The sequence below is a fragment of the Diprion similis genome, chromosome 13 (genome assembly GCF_021155765.1).
Source record: "Diprion similis isolate iyDipSimi1 chromosome 13, iyDipSimi1.1, whole genome shotgun sequence".
Lineage (NCBI taxonomy): Eukaryota > Metazoa > Arthropoda > Insecta > Hymenoptera > Diprionidae > Diprion > Diprion similis.
The window spans coordinates 780,311-803,036 of record NC_060117.1 but is presented as its reverse complement, the minus strand read 5'-3'; the positions used below and the strand labels follow the sequence as shown (position 1 = coordinate 803,036).

The 22,726-nt window shown below is 39.7% G+C and overlaps 7 protein-coding genes across 8 annotated transcripts; 4 read left to right on the top strand and 3 right to left on the bottom strand.

The window, feature by feature from the left end:
* Positions 1-1,635: 1,635 nt before the first annotated feature.
* LOC124414000 (26S proteasome non-ATPase regulatory subunit 12) lies at positions 1,636-4,479 on the bottom strand. The gene is made up of 8 exons (XM_046894848.1): positions 4,322-4,479; positions 3,605-3,798; positions 3,281-3,517; positions 3,099-3,203; positions 2,831-3,012; positions 2,507-2,731; positions 2,266-2,422; positions 1,636-2,119 (listed from the first exon to the last, which is right to left on the bottom strand). The coding sequence occupies exons 2-8, from the start codon at positions 3,767-3,769 to the stop codon at positions 1,829-1,831; spliced, it is 1,362 nt and encodes a 453-aa protein (XP_046750804.1). The 5' UTR covers positions 3,770-3,798; positions 4,322-4,479; the 3' UTR covers positions 1,636-1,828.
* Positions 4,480-4,691: 212 nt separating this feature from the next.
* Positions 4,692-8,962, top strand: LOC124414009 (autophagy protein 12-like). 2 transcript variants are annotated; one of them, XM_046894859.1, is made up of 5 exons: positions 4,692-4,843; positions 4,948-5,178; positions 5,290-5,426; positions 5,513-5,681; positions 8,866-8,962. In XM_046894859.1, the coding sequence occupies exons 2-4, from the start codon at positions 5,001-5,003 to the stop codon at positions 5,633-5,635; spliced, it is 438 nt and encodes a 145-aa protein (XP_046750815.1). In that variant the 5' UTR covers positions 4,692-4,843; positions 4,948-5,000; the 3' UTR covers positions 5,636-5,681; positions 8,866-8,962. The 2 variants fall into 2 exon arrangements, with proteins under 2 accessions (XP_046750815.1, XP_046750814.1); XM_046894858.1 differs by lacking the exon at positions 8,866-8,962 and having other exon boundaries at positions 4,693-4,843; positions 5,513-5,746.
* Positions 6,016-9,983, bottom strand: LOC124413998 (cilia- and flagella-associated protein 52). The gene is made up of 11 exons (XM_046894845.1): positions 9,869-9,983; positions 9,585-9,784; positions 9,342-9,519; positions 9,026-9,275; positions 8,666-8,942; positions 8,422-8,594; positions 7,898-8,046; positions 7,667-7,812; positions 7,453-7,604; positions 6,786-7,339; positions 6,016-6,681 (listed from the first exon to the last, which is right to left on the bottom strand). Exons 1-11 carry the CDS (start codon positions 9,912-9,914, stop codon positions 6,212-6,214), a joined length of 2,595 nt encoding a protein of 864 aa, XP_046750801.1. The 5' UTR covers positions 9,915-9,983; the 3' UTR covers positions 6,016-6,211.
* A 338-nt stretch (positions 9,984-10,321) lies between these two features.
* Positions 10,322-11,657, top strand: LOC124414008 (60S ribosomal protein L12). Its single transcript, XM_046894856.1, has 4 exons — positions 10,322-10,486; positions 10,599-10,672; positions 10,754-11,144; positions 11,614-11,657. Exons 1-3 carry the CDS (start codon positions 10,450-10,452, stop codon positions 11,138-11,140), a joined length of 498 nt encoding a protein of 165 aa, XP_046750812.1. The 5' UTR covers positions 10,322-10,449; the 3' UTR covers positions 11,141-11,144; positions 11,614-11,657.
* A 572-nt stretch (positions 11,658-12,229) lies between these two features.
* Positions 12,230-15,356, top strand: LOC124414005 (store-operated calcium entry regulator STIMATE-like). Its single transcript, XM_046894853.1, has 5 exons — positions 12,230-12,542; positions 13,198-13,342; positions 13,448-13,569; positions 13,845-14,041; positions 14,113-15,356. Exons 1-5 carry the CDS (start codon positions 12,410-12,412, stop codon positions 14,326-14,328), a joined length of 813 nt encoding a protein of 270 aa, XP_046750809.1. The 5' UTR covers positions 12,230-12,409; the 3' UTR covers positions 14,329-15,356.
* A 1,220-nt stretch (positions 15,357-16,576) lies between these two features.
* On the top strand, positions 16,577-20,463 carry LOC124414004 (UDP-glucose 4-epimerase-like). The gene is made up of 8 exons (XM_046894852.1): positions 16,577-16,961; positions 18,610-18,870; positions 18,985-19,098; positions 19,227-19,403; positions 19,496-19,676; positions 19,749-19,837; positions 19,939-20,131; positions 20,229-20,463. The coding sequence occupies exons 2-8, from the start codon at positions 18,625-18,627 to the stop codon at positions 20,300-20,302; spliced, it is 1,074 nt and encodes a 357-aa protein (XP_046750808.1). The 5' UTR covers positions 16,577-16,961; positions 18,610-18,624; the 3' UTR covers positions 20,303-20,463.
* A 170-nt stretch (positions 20,464-20,633) lies between these two features.
* On the bottom strand, positions 20,634-22,369 carry LOC124414001 (N(6)-adenine-specific methyltransferase METTL4). Its single transcript, XM_046894849.1, has 5 exons — positions 21,939-22,369; positions 21,490-21,854; positions 21,250-21,424; positions 20,974-21,145; positions 20,634-20,899 (listed from the first exon to the last, which is right to left on the bottom strand). The coding sequence occupies exons 1-5, from the start codon at positions 22,266-22,268 to the stop codon at positions 20,727-20,729; spliced, it is 1,215 nt and encodes a 404-aa protein (XP_046750805.1). The 5' UTR covers positions 22,269-22,369; the 3' UTR covers positions 20,634-20,726.
* Positions 22,370-22,726: the final 357 nt, after the last annotated feature.

The window sequence follows — 22,726 nt, the reverse complement described above, 5'->3', positions numbered from 1 at the left end:
TTGTTTTCAGTTTAGAAGATAAATTAATGAGACCGATATCGTTTTTCGTTTGACTGAAAAGTCCGTTGGGCAAAACATCTTTTGTTGTTTCTTTTTCTCTAGTTTTGTACAAACGCATCAACTTCTAACAATTGATCAGCTAGAAATTGCATTGCTTATAAGTAATATGATACTAATGATAACAATGATCGATAGTTACTTGACATGTTTAAAACACTTGCATACATACGTTATATGTAAACACATGTATATAATAGTTACAGTAACATGCGCGTAAGTGAATAGCGAACTATACATATGGTGGCTAAATGCTACGCAAATAGTTTTAAAAGTGCATAAGTTTAACGAATAGATGTATAGTTTCGTATAGTATTTAGGTAGTTAGGCAATATACAATGTATGTTATAAATAATTATTATAACGTAGTGAAGAAATCACGATTGAATATTTTTTATATGAAAGAAAGAAAAAAAAAAAAAAAAAAAAACGAGGGGATTAAAAAGAGAAACGACACTCACAGTAAGACTGCTGGTTTGCCTTAAAAGAAAAAGAAAAAAATAAATAAATAATAGGAAACAACAAGGTACAGAAAGATGTATTACTCGCGTATTTTGTCGACGCTGTGAAGTATTTTCTTTCATTTCCATATTGTTATTAATTAAATTTCTTTCCAATCGAAGTTTTCCTCTTTCTCACGTCATTTCAACTCGCAAATTGTGAGGGAGAAAGAAAGACACACATCGTTCATATAATAGAAATAGATTTATGAAAAAAGATATTTGAACTCAAACAGTATTAACAAGAGCATGATACGTCGTTGTACTTATTGTTAGAAAGTTTTTTTATTCAATTAATGGGTGAAGGAGGCGGTTAGCAAGGACGAATTGAAATCACTAATGTTTCGTTTAAAGTTGAACGAAATTTTCCACTCTCGCAAGTTTTGAGAATCAAAACATAGTTGAAATGATATTTTTGAAAAGATAAATCTCATCGACACTCCGAAGTGAGAATAGAAATTTTAGAAGGCAATTAATTAATGACTAATTCTGAAATTCTTGGAAAATATTATATCGAATGTGTACACAATTTGTACGTCTTCCAATAATATCAGAGTTTGCCTTGAGACCAGTTCTACGCATATTTATGTTAATAGTAAACAGCTTTATTTCAAATCACCAGCCTGAATGACATTTACGAATTATTAAATTTCTGCGACTGTTTATCATTAATGGATTATTTTAAATCGCGCAACACTTTTTCACTTCTAAAATATTATTTTATTCCTCGAGCTTGGATTACCAAACAAATCAGATGCAAATGTGTTATGCGCACAAGATTCAGAAAGTTGTTTTTTTTTCCCCGTTATAGGATTATGTTTTCTTGATTTAAATATGAAATTTGTTCAGCTTATGGTATACAAAATGAAAGGAATAAAGAAAAATAAAAAAAAATTAGAAATACCGTTGCGCTATGATATACAGATACGCATATTGTGAAATACAAAGATTGTACAGTAAAATAAAGTAGAAAAAAATTGAAAATCAACCCATGTAGATATCTATTTGTTAAGTTCGTTTTAAACCTACGAGTTGTGAAATTAGTCTCGATATTAATTTATGATAACGAGCAAGACAATTTGGAATTTTATGAAATTTTATTATCAAATAATCTATAATAATACGAGTTGTACACGATGAATACATTATAGATGTATCTTATAATTCACAGTGGATAGTCAGAGGGGAAAAAGAATATTTTTTACTTTTATAGAGAATTGAATTTAACTGTGAATAATGAACGAAGAACTCGGGTAACGAGGTCGACTGTCTTAGGATTGAGCCACGGCGAGCATCTCTTCCTGATGGATCAAGTGAGTCGTGTGATTGACTAGACCCATCAATTTCGACAGGGACGCCGACCAGGCATCGAGAAGAGCAGCTGGTTCCTGAGCACCGGTAAACCGAACCACACCCGCCGGCCTGTCTGTACGCGCATTGATCACTCCTGTTTCAACCAAATTGCAGAGGCACGACTCCGTCTCTTCCACTGGAAGATCTAGCAGTTCCGCCATACGAGTCAGCGTTATCTTTGTATAATATTTAGCCATTATTCGAATATTCTGCAAAATACGAATCGACTGTTAGCGATTTACAATTAATCATAGTTTCTAACTTTGATTTAATCGGTATTTTTCAACTAGTTTTCAATCGTCGATAAGACGTAGCGTATAAATTTCTTTCAAGTCACTCAAGCCAGTAATCTTACATGCTCAACAACACGATTTCTGAGCTCCGTCCATCGTTTACAACCCTCTTCGGTACCCGTAGAGAACACTTCGGTGGCTCTTAAGTCTCTTTCGTATATCTCGCAGAGTCCAGACCATTTGATCAGCTCCGGGTTAACGAAAAGTCGGAGTAGCTCTCTGGAATAATAATGATATCAGGCGATGGGTTGTAGCGATGAAACCGGATCCATAAATGCGAACGAAAGAAGGGCGAATGGTTACTTGTAGGTCGGTATCTCGTCCAAAAGCTTGTCCGCTAGGAGTCTGTGGGTGAGATCGGCCTGCTCGGGTTCATGTGCGGCCAATACGAGGTAGAGCACGGCGCGAGAGAGGGCGGTGTGACGTTTTTTTGGGTCATCTCTTACCGTGGGGGTTTCGAGGACCGCGCGATTGTGTCGACAGAGCTGGAGATGCCAGCCTTCGTGACGGGCGAGTTCCATCATCAGGCTGAAATGAATAGGATAGAAAATTGAATCGTTTGGAGACTGAAACGAACAAAAAAAACACAAACTAATATATTTCTTCATATGTAGATTTTCCACGTACTCATAGTACTTCAGTTTCAGGGCCTGAGTTTCTTCGTTGTTTTCATCGTCGAAGAATTTTATATTTATCTTCTTTGCTATGATCTGGGTACGGATGAAATCTTGCTTCGCTAAGCACAGTCGCATCTGTTCCAATATCAGGGAAGCCTTTTCTCGCCTCGACATGCTTCCGTACGTCTCTACCTAAAACGGATACCAGATTGTTCGGGTTACGTTTTGCAAAAGTGTATTGCGGTAGATGGATTTTCCCAGAATTCCTTGTTACTCGCCTGTAGTTCTTGCATAATTGTAGCTGCTCCGGTAACATCGCCGTCCTCCTCCTTCAATTGGGCTAAACGATGCGTCAGTCGTGCTCTTTCAACTTCGACGTATATCTGAAAATAGTTGCGGATGGAGATTGATTGCTAGATCGATTCTAAGCTCAAATAACTTTACTTTTGCAACGACTCACCTTTCCCTCGGTAACCGAACGTAGCGTTTCGATGAGCTTGATCATGGTTTCCTTGTCGGGTGTTTTGTCAACGTAGGTGCAGCACTCCTGAACCATTTTGGTTACGGCTTGCTTCAATTGCGAGCGTCTCTTCGACAAGAGAACTATGTGCTCGTTCAGAGCCGTCCAGTTCTTGGCTTCCAAGCATATTTCTACAATAGCGACCAGGACGCGAGACGTGGAGACCATGTCTGCTCCCTGAAATCATTCGACGCCGCGTAAAATGACATAATCCATTAGTTTTTGCAGCTCAAATTCTGGATTTTTCGGCGCATAGAATCTCACCGTTCTGGTCAGTTTTTCCAAAGCCAAAAGCTGGTCTAAAGCATCGTGCAGTTTTCCTTCCCGCGCCATTTTCTTACATTCGGGAATTTTGGTGTCGCAGTTACTGCTGTAGTCCACCTCCATCTTTATTATCACCCCTGAATCTGTCGCCGATGTTTCTGCCATATTTTCTTATCGCGTGTCAATGTTCTTAACTGTAAAAAGAGACCTGCATTATTCAAAAGAATTCAAATGGGTTATAAAATATGGCAGTTTCTTGACGGAATGTTTGTATCGTTTTTCGCTGTGCCTTGGTCTTTTAAATTAAACATGTATGTAACTTTTGTTTATATAATTAATCGATGCTAAATACTATTTAGTTAGAGGACTCTATTCTCGAATTCAAAACAATTCGAGCTTCTGGATGGCTGGCTATGTTAGACAGTGCGAGATGCGAAAAGGACGTTTGTGATCATTACACTGCAGTTTTTGCAAACTTCCAGATCTAGGTTATGCGGAGTGGAATCTCAGAGAGGAAAGAGCCGTTCATACTTCGTAGATGGGCAACACTCGTTGTATAAAATAACCGTTGGAAATAGACTCCTTAAACGCCGTTTGCTCCGAGCAAGAAATTCGAGCGTAGCTTCAAAATCATTGGAATTCAGAAGGTGACAGGTTATGTGATTCCATCTTCGGCATAATCCAAAACCGGGAGTACGGAGGTAAATCAATACTCACGTGAATCTTGAATCGAAATGAACGTTTCGCACAATTTATACGGAACAAATGGTACTTTATATACGCGTCTAGCAAGCAAATACAAAAATCACGACCTATAACAATAAATTGATAAAACAGACTTGTCAGCTTTCGAAGGAAACGCTTATAATACGCAAGACGTCAAGTGAACGTTGTTGAAATTTTTCACGATCGATTAGAAAGCGCAGAAACTCCTCATCCAACTTCTCTGTTCGATGATAAATTATTTACACCCAATATCGTTGAACGAATTTTTTTGCTATTCAGCTAAATAATATTCGGCTGACAGTTAACTCGACACCTTAAATTTCAGCTGATTTGGACTCTGCAGTCGTTGCAGTTGTTGCAGTTTTTAGATAACCGCGATCAGCTTAGTCAGGCGAGTTTGATTTGGTTAGGATTCGAGGGTGTGAGAGGCGAAGACCTGACGTGTCAACGGATATTTCCAAGTGGAATAATTGTCACAATTATGTGAAAACACGAGGTGCTTGCGAAAAAAAGGTACGTGTCTATAAGCATGCGACAATTAGCACTCAAATAAAAACAATCGCGATTCTCGCCGTGGAATTTCACGCTCACTTTGTTGGTTTTTGTTTGAAAAACAGCACCCAACATCAACAAACGTCTGTTCACATTTGCTCTTTGAGGCTCGATCGAAATGGCCGATAACGAAGAGGACAGTCTGCCGGCAGTCGAGGTACCGGAGAGCGGGGATCTCGCAGGAGACGCACCAAGCGAGAGCGATGCTCTGCATAGTCTGGAACCGGTTTCTTCGGACACAAATTTAGGACCGAGCGATCAGTCCCAAACAGTGGCGAACAAGGATTTGGCTAAAAGTAAATTCCCCTTGTGCTCATCTCTAGGCCAGACAAGACAAGTTTCGCTCGTAAAAACCTTTTAAAATTGAATCCAAAACTGATGCGTGTTTCTATAATTGTTTAACGCAGTTGACGTCTACTTGAAGGCGACAGGCAACGCGCCGATCATGAAGAGAAAGAAATGGACCGTCAGTCAGGATCAGCACATCGGCTGGATAGCAGAGTTCATTAAAAAATACCTGAAACTCGACCCGAACGAGAGATTGGTGAGAAAAACTTGTCACACCGCGATAGTCAATTTTTTCTACGGATTTTATTTTCACTGTGCTTTGTGTTCTTTTCATACTTTCAGTTCCTGTACATTAATCAAACGTTCGCACCAGCACCAGACCAGACTGTAAAAAATCTGTACGATTGCTACGGTATCGATGGAAAGTTAGTAATTCATTACTGCAAATCTCACGCCTGGGGATGAACTTTGTTCTGAGCATTTCTAAGAAGAAGCTAACATCGAAATGATGGTATTGTTAAACCCGTTGTACAATCTATTTTTTTCCTTAATACGCGACATTTTTCGTCTAGCTTCTAATTCCTTCTTGCCGATGGAAACTGCAAATCCGATCACCTAGCAGTGACTTTTCATTTATACATTATGTATACGTATATTTTTACGCGAGACAAAAAGCGGAGAAAAGATCTTCCTGCAGAGAGGGAAATTTTCAAAAGATAGTCAACACTTGTTATTTGAATATGAATACAGGTGAATTTCTGATCATTCTTTCTCAGCACTCTGCTGTAAATACGGAGTGCCGATAAGTGGATGGATGATTGTTCAACATATGTATATTCATTAATTTTCTTTTATTCCATTGTAAAACTGAATGAAGGGGTTTCATTCTAATCTTATAAAAAATTCTTAATATATGTAAATAAATAATTTATATCCTCAAAAGGCACGATTAAAATATCATTGCGCAATCACTTGGTGACATTGTAAGTACAGGGTTAAAAAACTATTGAGAAAATCAGATGGTTACATTAACAGACATCGTTATTTCCCAGAGCAAGTATTGTAGGCATAAATATTTGATCGTATTTGCGGCTTTTGTTGCCGATCAACAGAAAGGTCATGATTTTTCTTCTTGCCATCAGCTGCTTTGCGAGCCGCAGTCTTTACCGATTGGGAACAGCTAATTATTGACGATTTTTTAAACCTATTTGAATTCACTCGATCCTCAGTTCCAGCTGATGGCTGTCTATTGCTCGTGGGAACACAACGAAATTTCCCGTTCAGTTTATTCTTATCGATGCTCTGTGCTCGTCCTTCCACATGAATATTAGAACCGCTTCTGCTACTAGATTTGTTCGTTTTCGATGAACTAGGTCTGCCAAGCTTTGTTGGTGATCCAGCATTTATCTCACGTTCGCTGATCGGAACTTTCACGTCTCCTTGTCTCCACTCGCAGACTTGTTGAGTTGGTTTCGCAGGGTCGCATGTGCAAGGCGTGGCCTCCTTTAGTGCTGCAGTAAAAAAATGTCGGTTTATACTTTGTTCACCTGAATCAATCGTCGAATCATTTCTACGGGCGTCCGAAGTGTTACTTTTCACCTGAGAAAAATCCTACCTGAGTGAACGCTCTTAACGCTCTCCAAATCCTTGCTCCTAGCAGATATCTCCATGACATTTTCACCCCCATCATTCGATCCGTTGATGCTCAATTTATTCCATTCGTCTTCACGAATGCTGCAAGTCGATCTAGACCTGTAGCTCTCTGGAGGTTTTTCGAAGACCGGTTCAATAGGACATTTCCAGAACATAATGGCACCATCGGCGCTAACGGTCACTATGCGTTTGCTGTCCGGACTAAATTTGCATGCAGTAATTATTGCCGCGTGACCAACTCCTATGTGGCTCGTTTCAGCCGTGTGATAATCCCACAGTTTCACAATGCAGTCGTTTGAACCGGTTACAAAACTTCGGCCGTCTGGACTTATGTTCAGACAGTTCAGTGCTCCGACGCTAGACCCTTCTATGTCACGGACCAGTGAACCGTCCAGAGTTTCCCAGTACGCTATTTTCCTATCTGTTCCACAGGTCAAAACTTGAACTCCGTTTGGGCTGAAGCAAGCCGCCATGTACATCGTGTTTCCCATTAGGACTGTTCGCCTCACACGCCGTCTGAATGAATGATTTTTTTTTAGATTAATTTCAATCGATAGTTCAAAATTGTCGTGCAGTTGTTCGTTTCATGTTTGGCTACTTTGATTGACGAATTTCTTCGTTGTACTCACACTATATCCCATATTATACAAGTACCGTCGCTGCTTGCACTTATTACTTCTTCGTCATTGCTAGCGATGTGTAGCGATGTCACAGGCCCCTTGTGCTCTTTCAAAACGCAGGCCAGCTTCTGTACCTCAGGTTTCACATCCCAAAATCTCACCTGCACCGAACAAAACGTTTAAAACTTTTTTGTTAGCATCTTTGATTGCAATAGCAAATTACCTGTCCGTCGCAACCTCCACTGATCAGCAAATTACCGTCGTAAGTAATAGCAACGGCAGAAACAGCTTTAACGTGAGAATTGTGGATTGTAAAAATCATTTTTCCAGTCTGTGGTGTAAATGCTCGAATAAGTCCGTCGTTCCATCCTAAAATAAAAAGAAGTTAGATCGATCAAAATCGTATATTTCTTGACTGTAGAAAGTTAGTAAAAAAGAACACGTTGGAATATACCGGAAATAATCATCCTTCCATCATAGGAAAAACATATGCTCGAACATACGAAATTGGGTACTGTAATTCGGAGCAATTCACTCTGCGTCTCCAGCCTCCATACTCTGATGTCGTCCTTACTGCTTGTGGCGAATACCTCCGAATAATTGCTGCACAGGTATAGGTAGACCAATCATCCGAGCAGTTCGCGACCCCTGATTTGGCCAAATCACAGTACACGGCTGTTTTTTTTGGAAGCTCTCCGAAATAACGAATATTTTATAATTGTCATTTTGTGCTATTCGTTTTTATTTATTAACTTTCTCACGAATTCATTTTATACGAGTTCGTAGTAGTAAAAGTATACGTTATTTTGAAGAAATTCCAGAAACAAACTTCCAAGTACCTTGATTTGGTCAAACCAAAGTACTGGGTGACTGGTCTAGTGTTTAGCAGTTTTGAATGAGTACAAGGAATTTTGTGAAGAAAATAGATTCAATTTTTTCATCATGCGGACGAGTTTTTACGTTCCCTTTTTAACTTACTGTGGAAAGGCAATGTCGTAAATGGAATTCGTGTGGCACGTAACGAGCAATCGAATGTCAAAGTCATCCAGTTTTATTTGATATATTTCGCAGAATACCGTCCCGACGAATAAATATTCTTGTTTGAAAAGCACCATAGAAGTCACTGTATTCTTGACGTCTGTTTTAGCCAGCTGCAGAGATTGATTATACAATTTGAGCATAACAAAATGCTGAATATTTCAACGAAATAATAATTTCTTACAGTCAGAATCTGCGCCGTTGTCGGTAGCTTCAATTTTGGTTCTCCAAAGTTTGGCAGTGGTTCGCTTTCCAATATCTTGACCAATTCCACTGTTCCATCTCCCGCTCCAACCACCAATCTCTCGTTGCCGAGCAACGCCAAACCGGTAATGCCTCCCCCATACAATATCGCCTCAGTATTTGTCTTCTTTAAATTCTTAGGGACTTTTGAGTAGCAGCCAACCATCACCGGAGTTCTGACTGGCTCCATGAACTCCATATTATGATAAAAGTTTAGCCTGGGTGAGAAAGAAGAAAGGTAAGTGACAAGAACAGGTTGCCTTTTTAATTAGCCAAAGAGTTACTCCTTCTTATTTTATACCTCGCCCTAATTAGATCTCCTGAAGTTGTTCCACAGTAGGCATTCTCGTCCCTGTGATCGACAACAATGCAGTTGATAGATCGCCGCAGTTTTCCTACTTTCACGTTGACTCCGTAGACCTTACGAGTCTCGCGGTTTATTCTCCAGACTTTCAGCGTTCTGTCGCCGCCTGTTACGAAGCACAAGTCGCGTAGGTTCATTCTTGTTATCGTCCATGCGTCACCAGCGATTTCGTTGCTCGCGTACGACCCTGAAATTCGGCGAATGGTTTATTCGGTAACGTTCGTATCTACAGGGGTTCGACAAAGTTAATTACCGCACATCGCGTCGCCCTGGTTAACGTCCCACACAACAACGTTGCCGTCGTCTCTTCCCCCCAGACTGATCAGAAAGCCGCTTTCACAGGTGAAGCAGACATCCTCCACGCGAGCTTTGTGTATTTCGTGGCTCCCCTTTATCGATAGGTCTTTGTAATTCCAGATGATCACCATTGCCTGAAATAATTCTCAATTAATTGCCGAGTGTCTGATGCGAGGGTTCGAACTGCCGTAAATCACACCTTGAAGCCGACGTGATTTATCTGTCCAGACCCAACGTAATTTCCACAAGGTGAGACGCAGACTGCGGATATGACGTTGGTGTGACCGGTTAGAAACTTCTGCTTTCCAGAGGCTATATTTTTTATCGTCACCTTGTTGCCCATTGCGTAAATCAGGTGCTCGTTGTCAGGGTGGAGCTGAAGGCCCTTTCGAGTCACGCCTGTCATGTGAAAAATCAAAAATGAAACTAAGGAGCGGAGAATTCCTCAGGAGAAAAATTGAGCAAGCGTAGGAATGTACGAACCATCGAAAGCTATTATTCCTTCCAACTCAAGATTCTTCACATCCATTTTCACCCCAGTATAAATCAAAGGTTAGTTTATTGAATGACAATTTTCACCGCTTAGCGTTTGAGCGACATTGGACACTTCTGTAGTCCTGTCAAATTCTTTCGTATTCGGCGTGCCTTGAACAGGGGGCTTAGAAATAGCGTCCCGTTCCCATGGAAACGCGTGACGTCACGTTGAGCTTTAAATTTAAAGCGGAGCAACCTACTATGTGAACCAAATGATGCTTCGATGCAGGCGAATTATGTGATGAACAATAAATTTATGAAAAGGAGAAAAAATTAGAGGATACGGTAGACAATCAGCTTGGGAATTGAAAACATTCATATCCACGATGCCGAATCGTCGCAATTCCATCAAATAGGTTAGGTAAGTGTCCAAAACTCGAGTAGTCGGGATATGATTTGACCTCGCGCTACTATCTTCCGGTCTTCCGAAGGTCCGTCTTTTCTAAGCGCGATCTCCGCGGCTTCACATCGTTCGTGAATCTGTTATAATCGGGATCGTGTAACGCGATTTAATCAATCAGCGCATCACCATGCCTCCTAAATTCGATCCTACCGAAGTTAAAAAAGGTATGTATTCATTATTTCCGTCCTTGAACCTTCTCAATTGAAATTGTGAACATCAATTTTTGCTTTTCCACACGTGTCACGTATGTTGCATTATATTTATCCATTCTGACAGTCTACCTTCGATGTGTCGGAGGAGAAGTGGGTGCGACATCGTCCCTTGCCCCGAAAATCGGTCCTCTCGGTCTGGTGAGTGAAAAACTACGATCAACCTAACCTAACCTCAATCTACACGACCGGTTTTTTTTAACGCCCCTTACTCCTGTACAGTCTCCTAAGAAGGTCGGTGACGACATCGCGAAGGCGACCAGTGACTGGAAGGGTCTCAAAATTACAGTGCAGCTGACTATCCAGAATCGGCAGGCGACGATATCTGTCGTACCGTCGGCGGCGTCGCTGATCATAAAGGCACTGAAGGAGCCGCCCAGGGACCGAAAGAAGCAAAAAAACATCAAGCACAGTGGCAACCTTTCCCTCGACGAAGTCATAAGCATCGCTCGTGTCATGAGACCCAGATCCATGTCTAGGGAGCTCAACGGAACCATTAGAGAAATCCTTGGCACCTGCCAATCTGTCGGCTGCACCGTCGAGGGACGCCCCCCACATGATCTCATAGACGATATCCAAGCTGGGGTGTTGGAAACTCCGGAAGAATAAAATGGTGGGTACAGGGCCCTGCGCTTGCGTCTTAGGCCGTTGCAACGGTGTTTGTCTTGCAAGAAGTAACTATGTCATTGGTTCGCATGGAGAATACGTCCATGCAATTTCTTTTCTCATTCATATCTTGCCGGTGCAAATGAAAGCGTGAGCTTAGGGCTCTTGGTAGGGGTTGGCATCCCATCCACCTGATCAGTACCGATCGGAAACGTGGGGACACCGTTTCTGGCCGGATTATACTGGTCAGGCACTTGTGGCCATTGGGGAGAAAACCCCAACAACAAATCTGACATATTAAAAGTTGAAATATTGTAAACTTGCGCTATGATTGCTTCGAGTTTTTCTTAATTTTACTGTAATGTCTGTAGTTTGAGGATATGGTAAAAAAAAAAAAATTGAAGTACACATGGCTGACGGAGTTTGCTATAATGAATTTTCGATTCACCGACACCTCGGATTTTTTACTGTTTCAGATGGTTGAAGGAGGTTAAAATTGAATAAAGAAAATCTTGTCAAACAACTTCTTTGTATTCACCCTAATCCTATTGTTCTCCAACCTTATTACGTGTTTAATTTCATGGATCCTGCCTATAACATCGTATGTTCCTAAGATCGATCGGTACTGTAATTAGAATTTGTAAGAACTCTTATCTCTTAGCAAGTATTAAAAATTAGTTATCACATTTGAATGATTCGCGGGCAAACCGACTGTGGCCAACTTCGCGTCGTAGGCAATCTCGAAGATCGAACTTGTAGTTCAATGCCAAATCGGCTCACTTCACGCAGTTGTCAAAAGTCCCGACGATTCGAAGTCAACTTCACGGTGTTCGTTTCGCGGTGAAGTGACAGTTGCGATCTGATCGCCGTGTCCGATGACGAGATTACATTCTGGCTAGCGTTACGGCTCAGTGGATTTTTTTTTCTTTCTTGTATATATTTACCTAGTACTATCGCTCCGCGATTCTCGGTGATAAATAAACGTCGACAATACGTATCGTAGGAAGCTGCCTTCGCTCCTCAAAAGTTAATTAATTAATCGGCGAATCAACGCGTTGACGCTTTAGTACCTACAGCTACAGGAACAAAATCCAACGCGGCTTGTCTCAGCGCAATTACGGTTCTTTTAATCACGAGTATTTTGTGGGAGGCGTGAGTATCGCCGTGGCGCGCAATGTGAAAGTTTCGGAATAAAGACCGTTGCATGTATGTACCTAATCGGTCGCCTAGTTATTCTCGAATTTTTCGAATGTGAAGAGAAAGGACAAAGAGATGACAGACTCCTCGTTTATCGTCGACCTGAACAAGCGATCGGAGGATCACTGCGGCAAAGACGCCCTCACTGACGTCTTCGGCTGGTTTCTTCAGGTCCTACTCGCCGCTCTCGCCTTCACATGCCTTATTCGTAAGAACAGAAATTGGCTTGAAATATTTCGTTTAATTAGGTTAGCCTCGTTCCCTCCGTTCGTCACACAATCTTAATCCCTACCAAGTATTAGCTGTGTTAGGTATGCCGCATGAATGGCAAATCGACGCGATCGATCTACTTGACAAACGAGTAATTCTATAGGAGAAAAAGAGGGACAACAAAGTGAATAACTCGAGTGTAACGAAAGACGAGGAGAAAAAAAGAAACGCAACTACCGATAGCTATACGCCCAGCATACGTTGTCGCGTTGTAATCTAAGCAACATGATACATATATGTATAGTTTAATTTACAATGGGTGTATTACTCTTGCATCTATGTACAATTATCTGCATTCGTAAAAGCATGGATTATTTTCCATTTTTTCAAACCAATCTTGCAGAACAGTTGCACACCTCATCCCTCCCCTTGTTTCTCTTATCTATCTACAGTCTGCTTGTATTGATGATAATCATCTTAACACGCTTGATTTCAATCAATCGCGATCGTTTACTTCTCTTACATAATACATTGTCTCTGAGCAGAGTCCGGTAATCTGATACTCGACCTTGCGATAGGATTAAAAAGGGAAAAGAAATAACCAAGTCACTAGACGGAAATTGATTGACGAAAGTATCGTATTTATTTTTCAGTCAAAAGATTCTGCGAACCTCGCTACGAAAGAAGACCTTGGCTCATCTGGTTTTACGACACGAGCAAGCAGGGTCTCGGTGCCCTTGTCATTCACCTCGCCAATGTCTACCTGGCTAGCAGATTTCAAGGAGATCCGTGCACGTGGTAAACTATTTTATTCATCCGACCTATTGGTGTAAAATCATTCTTAAATGCTCTGTTATAAAGCAGTCCTGAATTTAAACTCGCCTCAACCGCATCCAATTTCAGGTACATCATCAATTTTTTGCTGGACTCGTCAGTTGGATTACTGATAATTTGGGTTGGCATTAGGATATCGCAATATTTGTCAAGGAGAAAGCAATGGGAGTCCATCAACTTCGGGGAATATGGTAATTCTCAAGCGATGACTTAGTTTTCATTGTGAATTGTCGGTTATCTCTTGTCTCTCACTAGTCACCCTCGCCCTCTATCCAGCTTATCATTTGGTGATAGACCGCGCGTACAGTCTGGTGAAGAAATTATACCCATAAACTCTTATGAAACAATAGTTTGAGAATTTTGGAACATAAACTCGACCAGAGCTTACAATTAATTGAATCCAATTCATTACAAGTGAAAAGGGTATTTTAGGAAAATAAACACGTTTTGAACCTTTGTGTCACAGGAAAACCCCCATCTGTCAACGCATGGCTAACTCAATGCGTTTTGTATGTTCTGCTGATGATCGTTGTAAAGATTTTCATCACACTGCTGATTCAGTTAAATTTTTGGGACCGAGTCAAAGACCTGATTCTGGCGCCGATAACGAACGCGAGAGTCGAAGCTGCAGTTGTTATGTTAATAATACCGTTTTTCGTTAATGTAAGTTGAAAATTTCACTTTTCTATATTTGTTACAAAAGCACAGTCAATATCATGTTACTGTCGATCCAGGCACTGATGTTTTGGGTGACGGATAATTTTCTAATGAGAAAAACGAAGCATCTTAGAACAGCCAAGGACCCTTCGTTGCTTCAACGTGTGAAAATACGTTACAGAAAAATACGGAAAGATAAACGTGACGAGTCTGAATCCGACATTCTTCTGTCAGCTGACGAGGAACTTCTTGGCGCAAACGACCCCTTACACCGACTTAACATAGCCACGTAGTAGGATTGATTTAGGGAAGAAATTATGTCACTCACAGCATTATAATCTCTACTTACTCGCCTGTAAAAGAAGGTGGAATAATTTCGTCGTCGTTTCAATATTAGATCTTTACAATTATATTAATAGCCTAACATTCAACTGAACTCTGAGGAATGACTTTTTTTTTGATAATTATTTTTCCAATTCGAACGATACTCAATTATGTAAAATAGGTTCTTATTTATTTTATTTTTTTATTCCGTTTTTCTTCTTATTTTGCGAAAGGGATTTGGATAAACTGTTTATACCAAAAAATATACCGACACAATATTAATGCTAATTTATTTATTGGAATTTGTGTTAAATTTGCATAAAGCTTTTTTGTGAAACTTGTTGCTCGGTATTCAAAAGTTCGAATCGTATGTGTAAGACATTTTTATTAGACAAAAATTATAACCAGTGTACATAGATAGATATTATATATTCGAAATGACTACTGGGTATATTACCTAATATTTATCTATACGTATAAACGCTCTTGCTCTGTGAATTGAAAAGAATATAAGCTTACAGAATTAGGGAAAATAAGAAAATAACAAAAAAGATAAGGCAGAAGAAAACAAAACAAAGAGAATTCTTATATCAGCAGGAAGTATCAATTAGTTTGAATATTTTATTTCGAAACCTGCTCCGCGTACCTCGAAAAAAAAAACAAAACGAGAGAGCTGTACACACATGTAGTATACACAAGGATATTAATGGTATATTTTTAAAAGACTGTATTGTACAGCTATAACGTTATATTTTTAATACAAGTAGGTAGAATAGCGATTTCCTTCATCTATAAGACTATCAAAAGAAAAAAAAAAGACAAGAAAATGTAACGTTTTCTTCGTACATCACAAGTCTTGTTGAGATCGTCAGATTTCTCCGAATATTTCGTCAATCTATTCAACTTTTTACCTTCACAGATAATTCGACAATCTCTCCCTTGTTTTATCTTTATAAAAAATTAAACCGTCTAGTCTATTTCCTCGTGTTACGGTATAGAAGAAAAACGACCGAACAGTCAAGGCACTTTTAAAACTAAACCTTACAATACTGAATCGTATGTATGTTGTATGTCTGTACGTACATACATGTGGCTTAAGGAATTTGCATATCTAATGACAAAGGAGATCGAAAAAAGAAAATGAATAAACAGTTTGCTTGTAAGATATATGTAAATAATGATAGGCTAATGTATTAATAATGTGTAATATGTCGTTCGTTTTACAAGGGAAAATAAGGTAATTGAGATAGAGGAAAATCGGCGTTTTCCGACATTGAGGAACTGCATATAAATCGTTACAATACAAAATCTGTAAATTTTCCTTAGCTCAAAATTTGATTTCTCAAAAATCTAACTTTCAAATTTTATAGTAATACTCGCGTGTACTTTAATTTCTGCCGAGAAACTCAGCACTACTAACCGTCAATGGTGTAATAATTAATTAATAAGAAAAATTGATTGTTAGGGCCAACAAAAAGAAGGAAGAGAAAAAAAAAAATTTAAATGGACCCGTCTTAATAAGGTTGAATTATGATCAGATACATATGTTTATATTTATATACAAAACAAAAAAAAAAAAAAAACAAAAAAAAATAACAACAATGAAAGGAAAACATTTTTTGTAACTGTGAAAGCGTATGCCAAAGATTTCATAGGACAAAAATTGAGAAACATGTGGAAAAGAGTAAAAAAAAAAAGTATACGATAATACTGTGAGGGGTTACAAAGAATTGAAAAAATGACATCTAAATACGTCCTGTAATTGATACGTTATCCATACACTAATATGTATGATGTACAGTATATTATGCAGAATCGTACATTGGTACATCTGTATATTCTACGCCAAATTCCAAGAAAAACAATTATATGGTAACAAAATTTTGAACGTCCATGAGATTATTGTATAGTTAGTTATAAAATATACGTATTTAAGATCTTTAACTTGTTTTCTCGAGTTCACCGCACGTATATACACAGTTACGGGGGAGAAGGACTATGTAACTACGTGTTATATCATCACGATATTGTGCATGTATTCACGTATGACTTCTGTTTCACTCGATTAGCAACATTTGCTGAAGATGTAAGAAAAAAAATCAATTTTTTTCAAACATTGTCGGGATGATATTAATAATACATAATACTGTAGATTTATCTGCGTTTATTATATTTATACATTTATCTGTGACATGTACAAATTTAAATTTACATCCGGCCAAATATCAATTATCACCTGTACACACGCCTATGCATACTAACACCTGTAGTATAAAATTATACGCAGGTCGCTTGTTTACCGACGAAACGAAAAGACCGCAGACAAACAAAAGACAATCAGCGATCGCACGGCGGGCGATGGGGGGGATATTCGAAGAATTCCACCTGACGCGTCGCACTTGCGAGTCTCCTTGTAGCGCGAACGGTTGATCCTGAAGCGGATTGTCACGTAGCCGGCAGACAGACGTCTTGTAACAAGTTGCCGGCTACGGTTATTGCGCGAAGGTACACCATAGAAATTGCACGTTTCGGGGCTGATCGAATGCGGCGTGATTCTTCCTCCATCCTTCAACGAGTCGTATTATAGAGGCCTATTTTCAGGGTGAGCTATACGTTTAGTGCCATGTTTATAATCTAATTGTTCTCACGCATGAATAACATTAATGAAATATCTGTTGTAATGATTTTACTTGTGTTTTACCGAGTTCCAAGAATTGTCAGGGGACGGAAAATACGGCTAAAATCAGTTGCAAAATGTGTGTGTGTGTGTGTGAATTGCGTTCTCGGTATCCGCTTTCGACCGAGCTCGGAATTTTTCCGTCTTTTCACGTCGCTTTTAGCGTGTCAAGTAAGTCCGAGAATCCGTAAGTTTGAACCCGCTTGAGGCACTCGGTACCACCAGGAATACCGTTACGCTTGTACGCGGGGCAAAGATACTCTATGGAAATTGAATTAGTATGTCGAACGGGTTGCGTGAGCCGCTAAACGACGGAAAGCAAGGGCGTCGAGACTCCAAGGAATCGCGAAATACGGTACATCTGCTTCTCGACGAAGCTATCGTCGCGAGACGGGGTTTAATAATAATAAGGCATTCTAATTGCGTTCCGTTAAGCGCTCGATGGATTAGTCATTAGCCGCGTTGATGACTCTGTTCGTCGTGACCTTCGTGCACGCGCGATATCCTTGACACAGAAGTTACGGTAGCTGCAGAGCGAGGAGATTGATGATGATCGTGGGAATCGGAGGAGAGACAAGTTTCATCGCTAATTTCCGGTCGTAAAAACGTGGGATATTTATGAGATGTCGAACGTAACGTCATATCGTAACGAAAGAGATTGGGGAAAAAATACTGTTTTCTGGACTTTAGAGTGATTTAAGATTTCGACATACGAGTGTGTTTTGTTTTATCGCGGCTTAATGAATATCGGAAAATTTCAAAATCGCGATATAACACTTTTTCCACAATTCGAAACGCGTTACGACGACGTTAATAACTTATTCGATGTGATAAAAATTTGAATACGTAATTGGTGCAAAATTTGATCGCTTTGTCAAAGTCAAATCGCGAGGCAACAGTAGACCGACACGCGATACGTTACTCCCAAACGTCTTTCTCGCTGGCATTGATGTCTCCGTCCCATTCGTTGTCACTTTGCTTATGTACTCTAAGTATTATAATTATCTATCAAGCGGTTTTGCAGATATTGACGCGACGCGGCGATGCGTAATGCGAGGAAATAGAATACACGCGTGTATCCGTTTCTACAATACTTATATTTTCGGTATTGTGCACAGAGGCGTATTCGGTATACCTTCGTAATTATTTCACGATATGTGAAATCATATACTCTCGATATCTGCACATAAAAAAGGAAAGATTATATACGGTTGAAAATATATACTCTCGTCCCGATGGATTAACATTTATGTTACATTATAACGACGGGTCTCTCTGCAAACGTTGCCGCGGAAATTGTATATAATTATGATCTTGAACCTGATCTTGGAGCCGAGGTCGATAACCTTGGAACGACACTGAAACTCTGGAGTGCATAACGAATGTTTCCGCAACAAATTTAACTGCATGCGGAAAATGGAGAGCAAGAATTTTCGCCAAACTTTATAAGTGAATTTCAAACCTGTATGTAACTGCCGTAGTTTGTCTTGTCGTTTCTTTTCTTATAATCATTTTGTCTCTTATTCCTCTTTCTTCACCTCGTACTCATATATTTATGTCTGTCTTTTCACAGCTGGTCAACGTGAGGATGTCGGGCGAGTGGAAAACTGTATTTGTGACTGGGGGTGCTGGCTACATTGGAAGTCACTGCGTCGTCGAGCTGCTGGAGTGTGGATACGATGTTGTGGCGATAGATAATTTTGCCAATAGTGTAACGGAGGACAGCGGAGAATCTTCAGCTCTTAAACGAGTGGAAAAAATAACTGGGAAGAAGGTCGCCTTCTACAATTGCGATCTAATAGACAAGGAAAAACTTGAGGAGATATTCAACAAGGTGGGTCGGATAAGTACAACACCTTTTTTTATTCTTTAGGTGTCTGTATTCAAATCGATTCGTTAATTTCTTAATGTTAGCTTTAGTATTAATTTTATTTTTCTTTATTTCCAGCAAAAAATAGACTGTGTCATTCATTTTGCGGCGATAAAGGCTGTTGGCGAATCTATGCAAGTTCCGCTACATTATTATCGAAATAATGTTATTGGGACGATTAATCTGCTGGAGGTAACTTGAACGCATAGCTTTTCATGATTTTTCAGCTACTCTTTCGGAGAAGTAAACATATTGGAAACTAGAAATGATTTTAGGAACTTTACCCGCCACTAAAACATTGTGTTGCCTGTTCATTGTAGGTGATGAAAGCAGCCGGATGTTTTCAGTTGGTGTTCAGCAGTTCTTGCACCGTTTATGGTGAGCCTGATAGTCTGCCCATAACTGAAGACCATCCGACTGGTAATATAACAAATGTTTATGGTCGAACAAAGTACTTCATCGAGGAAATGCTAAAAGACATATCGAGGGCTGAAAAGGTGAACATATGAAATTTTTCTTCCACATTACAATGATTCTTCATGAAAAATGCTCGTGCTATTTTCAAGTTTTTTTACTCATATAATTTCAGAGTTGGAATATCATTTCTCTGAGGTACTTTAATCCCGTTGGAGCTCATCCAAGCGGATTAATTGGGGAAGATCCTACCAAAGCATTCGCTAATCTGATGCCGTACATAGCGCAAGTTGCTATCGGTCATAAACCAGAATTAACCATATTTGGAGGCGATTATCCGACGGAGGATGGAACAGGTAAGATACTTTTTCGTTATGGGAAATTGAACATTTCCTTCGAGATTGCGAAATACCTATTTATGATTGTAGGAATTCGGGATTACATTCATGTTATGGACTTGGCTTCGGGTCACGTAGCTGCACTCACTGCACTCAAAAAACAGCACTTGAGATTAAGGGTAAGTCTGTCCCGAATTTCCAATTGATTGGGATGATTTTTGAAATGAAAAGTTAAATTAGTGAATCAAAACTAAATAAATTCTCATTAAAATAATTTCAGACGTACAATCTGGGCACAGGAAAAGGTGTTTCGGTTCTTGAACTGGTTAAAACGTTCGAAAGGGTAACTGGCACCACAGTACCCTATGTTATCCAAGATCGTAGGGAAGGAGATATTGTATCAATGTATGCCAATGCTTCCCTGGCCCGCGAAGAACTCGGTTGGTCCACAAAATACAACGTAGAAGAAATGTGTAAGTAATTTAGAGACACGGGGAAACCGTGGAGTAGTTTTCTTATTAATGGAATTCTGTATAACGATGTAACTTTGAATAACTCTTTTTGTTATAGGCAAAGACTTTTGGAAGTGGCAGACAATGAACCCATCTGGCTATCGTACACCTTTAAAAAACGGCAACTCGTGAACGGCATCTTTTTATAAGGTTGACAATTATTAATACGAAAGACTCTCATTTTTGATTTTATAATGTATAATAAAAGCTGATGTACGCGTATGTCAGCTTTTGGCCAAAGCTCCATGCAGTAGAATGCAACGATGAAACGATTAAATTATTTTCCTTACTAATTCTCGGTCCTAAATTAATACTAAGAAAACAAATCATTCTCATTTCTTCAATTATTCTTTATTTAGTTTGCACAAAATCGTTGTTCTCATCATTACGGTATCTCTGATTTCCACGTACCTAATTACATACGTATTACATACTGAAAAATCGTAACAATACAAACATACAGAATACAATTAACTAAATACAAGACATTGGACCGATAGTAATTAAGGAAGGATAGATCACAGATTATTGATTTATAATTAATGGCTCTGTCAATTTAGTTATTTGAGTTCTTTTCCGCTTCGTTTGTTGCCTCTTGAACAATCGAGTATAGCGAGAGGTGTTGAAACTTTAAAACTTCTAATCCCCAGCTCGTCCATCCTGGCAGTAAATATCTTGCAAATATTTCCAGACAGTTAGGATTCATCGGAAGATACGACTTTATCAGCTCTGATCACAAAATGGGAAAAATAGTCAGTTATGAAAAAGAACAAAGAATTTTAACAGCTGACTATTCTTGATACCTGTTAAAGGTGGCTTATGAGAGTGAACGGCGCTAGGTACGCTGACCACCAGTTTTCCATCAGGTATATCGATGGATGTATTGGAAGACACCGATCCTAGTAGTAGTAATTCGTAGGGTTGTTTACCAGGGGGTGGATTAAAGTCGCAGACGGTTTCCCCAGACCTGGTGACCTGGTAAAATGAACAAAAATATCCGTATCGCTTGACGTTAGAAATTATTCCATGAAAATCAATGTTTGAACGAAATTTCGTACAAGGACATTTATCTTTCTTACCTTGATCCAGTACCACTTTGCCTGATAACTCACACCCCAAGTTGGAAACATTTCGTTCGAGATGCTGCGCAGGTGGCTTGGAGCGTTTGTGCACCAGACTGCGACGATTCCATTGGAACTGAGCAATTTGGCAATTGGTATTTTGGCCAGTTCTTCGTTGTACATCATTGCGTAACTATTTAGAAACAGAGGAGTGTTAATAAAGATGAAAACTTTTCAGAAGCGTCGAGAACAGCTCACCTGGCCTCTGTGCATTTGTTCTTTTTACGGCGTATGGATTTGTTCCACCAAGGTGGATCGAGCAGGATGAAATCAAACTGATTCGTCATCTCCATTTTGTTGCCAATCTGTCGTATGTCGTAACAGTAAAAACTGCATCTCTCAGGAAACACGTACCTCTCGTTTCCAGTGTCCGATATTATTGCCCTCTCAGACTTGTTGCAGCCGTAGAGATTCTCTACTTGCTGGTGGAACGATTCTGTGTAGAATCTTTGTGAGACCAGGCGGGCGGCTTTGTTGTTGTCCGCTTTTACACCATCTGCAAAGTGTCCGCATTCCTTTGCGTTCGACAGGAGCTTAGCCAAAGATCGCTGAATATATTTCATCTGCAACGTTTAAAAGTTTGTGTGTTTAAAATATTATGGATACAGGAAAATGGTTCGGGTCCAATGTTGGTTCGATCTTCTCACCTGTTCACAATCGGCGCGTGATAATTCCTTGGTTAGGTGACGTTTTCTTTTCCTAATTTTAATATCCCTTGTACTTGACGTTTTCCCGTCATTTTCGACGTTCCTTGCGGAAGAGAAACAAGAGGAGGAAGAAGAAGACGAAGAAGAACTACAAGAGTCGACATTCTGAATTTGATTTTGTCGTAGGTATTTTGTATTAATGTCAAAGAATTCACTATTGAACTCTAGCGAGCAGGGAGCTGACCCGTCGGCTATATTCGTATAAATGTTATTTATATAATTCAAGTGAGAAACGATCCATCCGTCATCGGTAGCGAATGTCAAACTCATTTCTCCCCCTCTATCTTTATTTTCGTATTCCCGCCGATCGCAATAAATTGAGTTTTCTGAGAACGATTAAGTTTTTCGAAATTGGTAAAACTATTGTCGACAGGTGTTTCCACCTGTGGGTGAAACGCTGTAGCCGAAGTAATCATGCGCTAATGATTACAGCGGAAACTTGAAAACATAAAACATCCGGGCATTTAGAAAGCGAAGTAGGTAAGCGGTAATTTTCTCTCGCTATGTTATTCTTTGCATCGCGACTCTGCGCGAAAACAGTTCACCAATATCGATCGTGTCAATCATTTGTGTGTCCTACAAGCGTACGAGGGGGAAAGAAACATCTGCACAACGGTTGATTTTTGAATGAAATTACGTTTCCCGCGTTCCCAATTTTTTAAAGTTGGCAGCCCCGATCGAGTACACAAGCTGCTGTTAGACAGACAGGCAGTGGTAGAAGATTCACC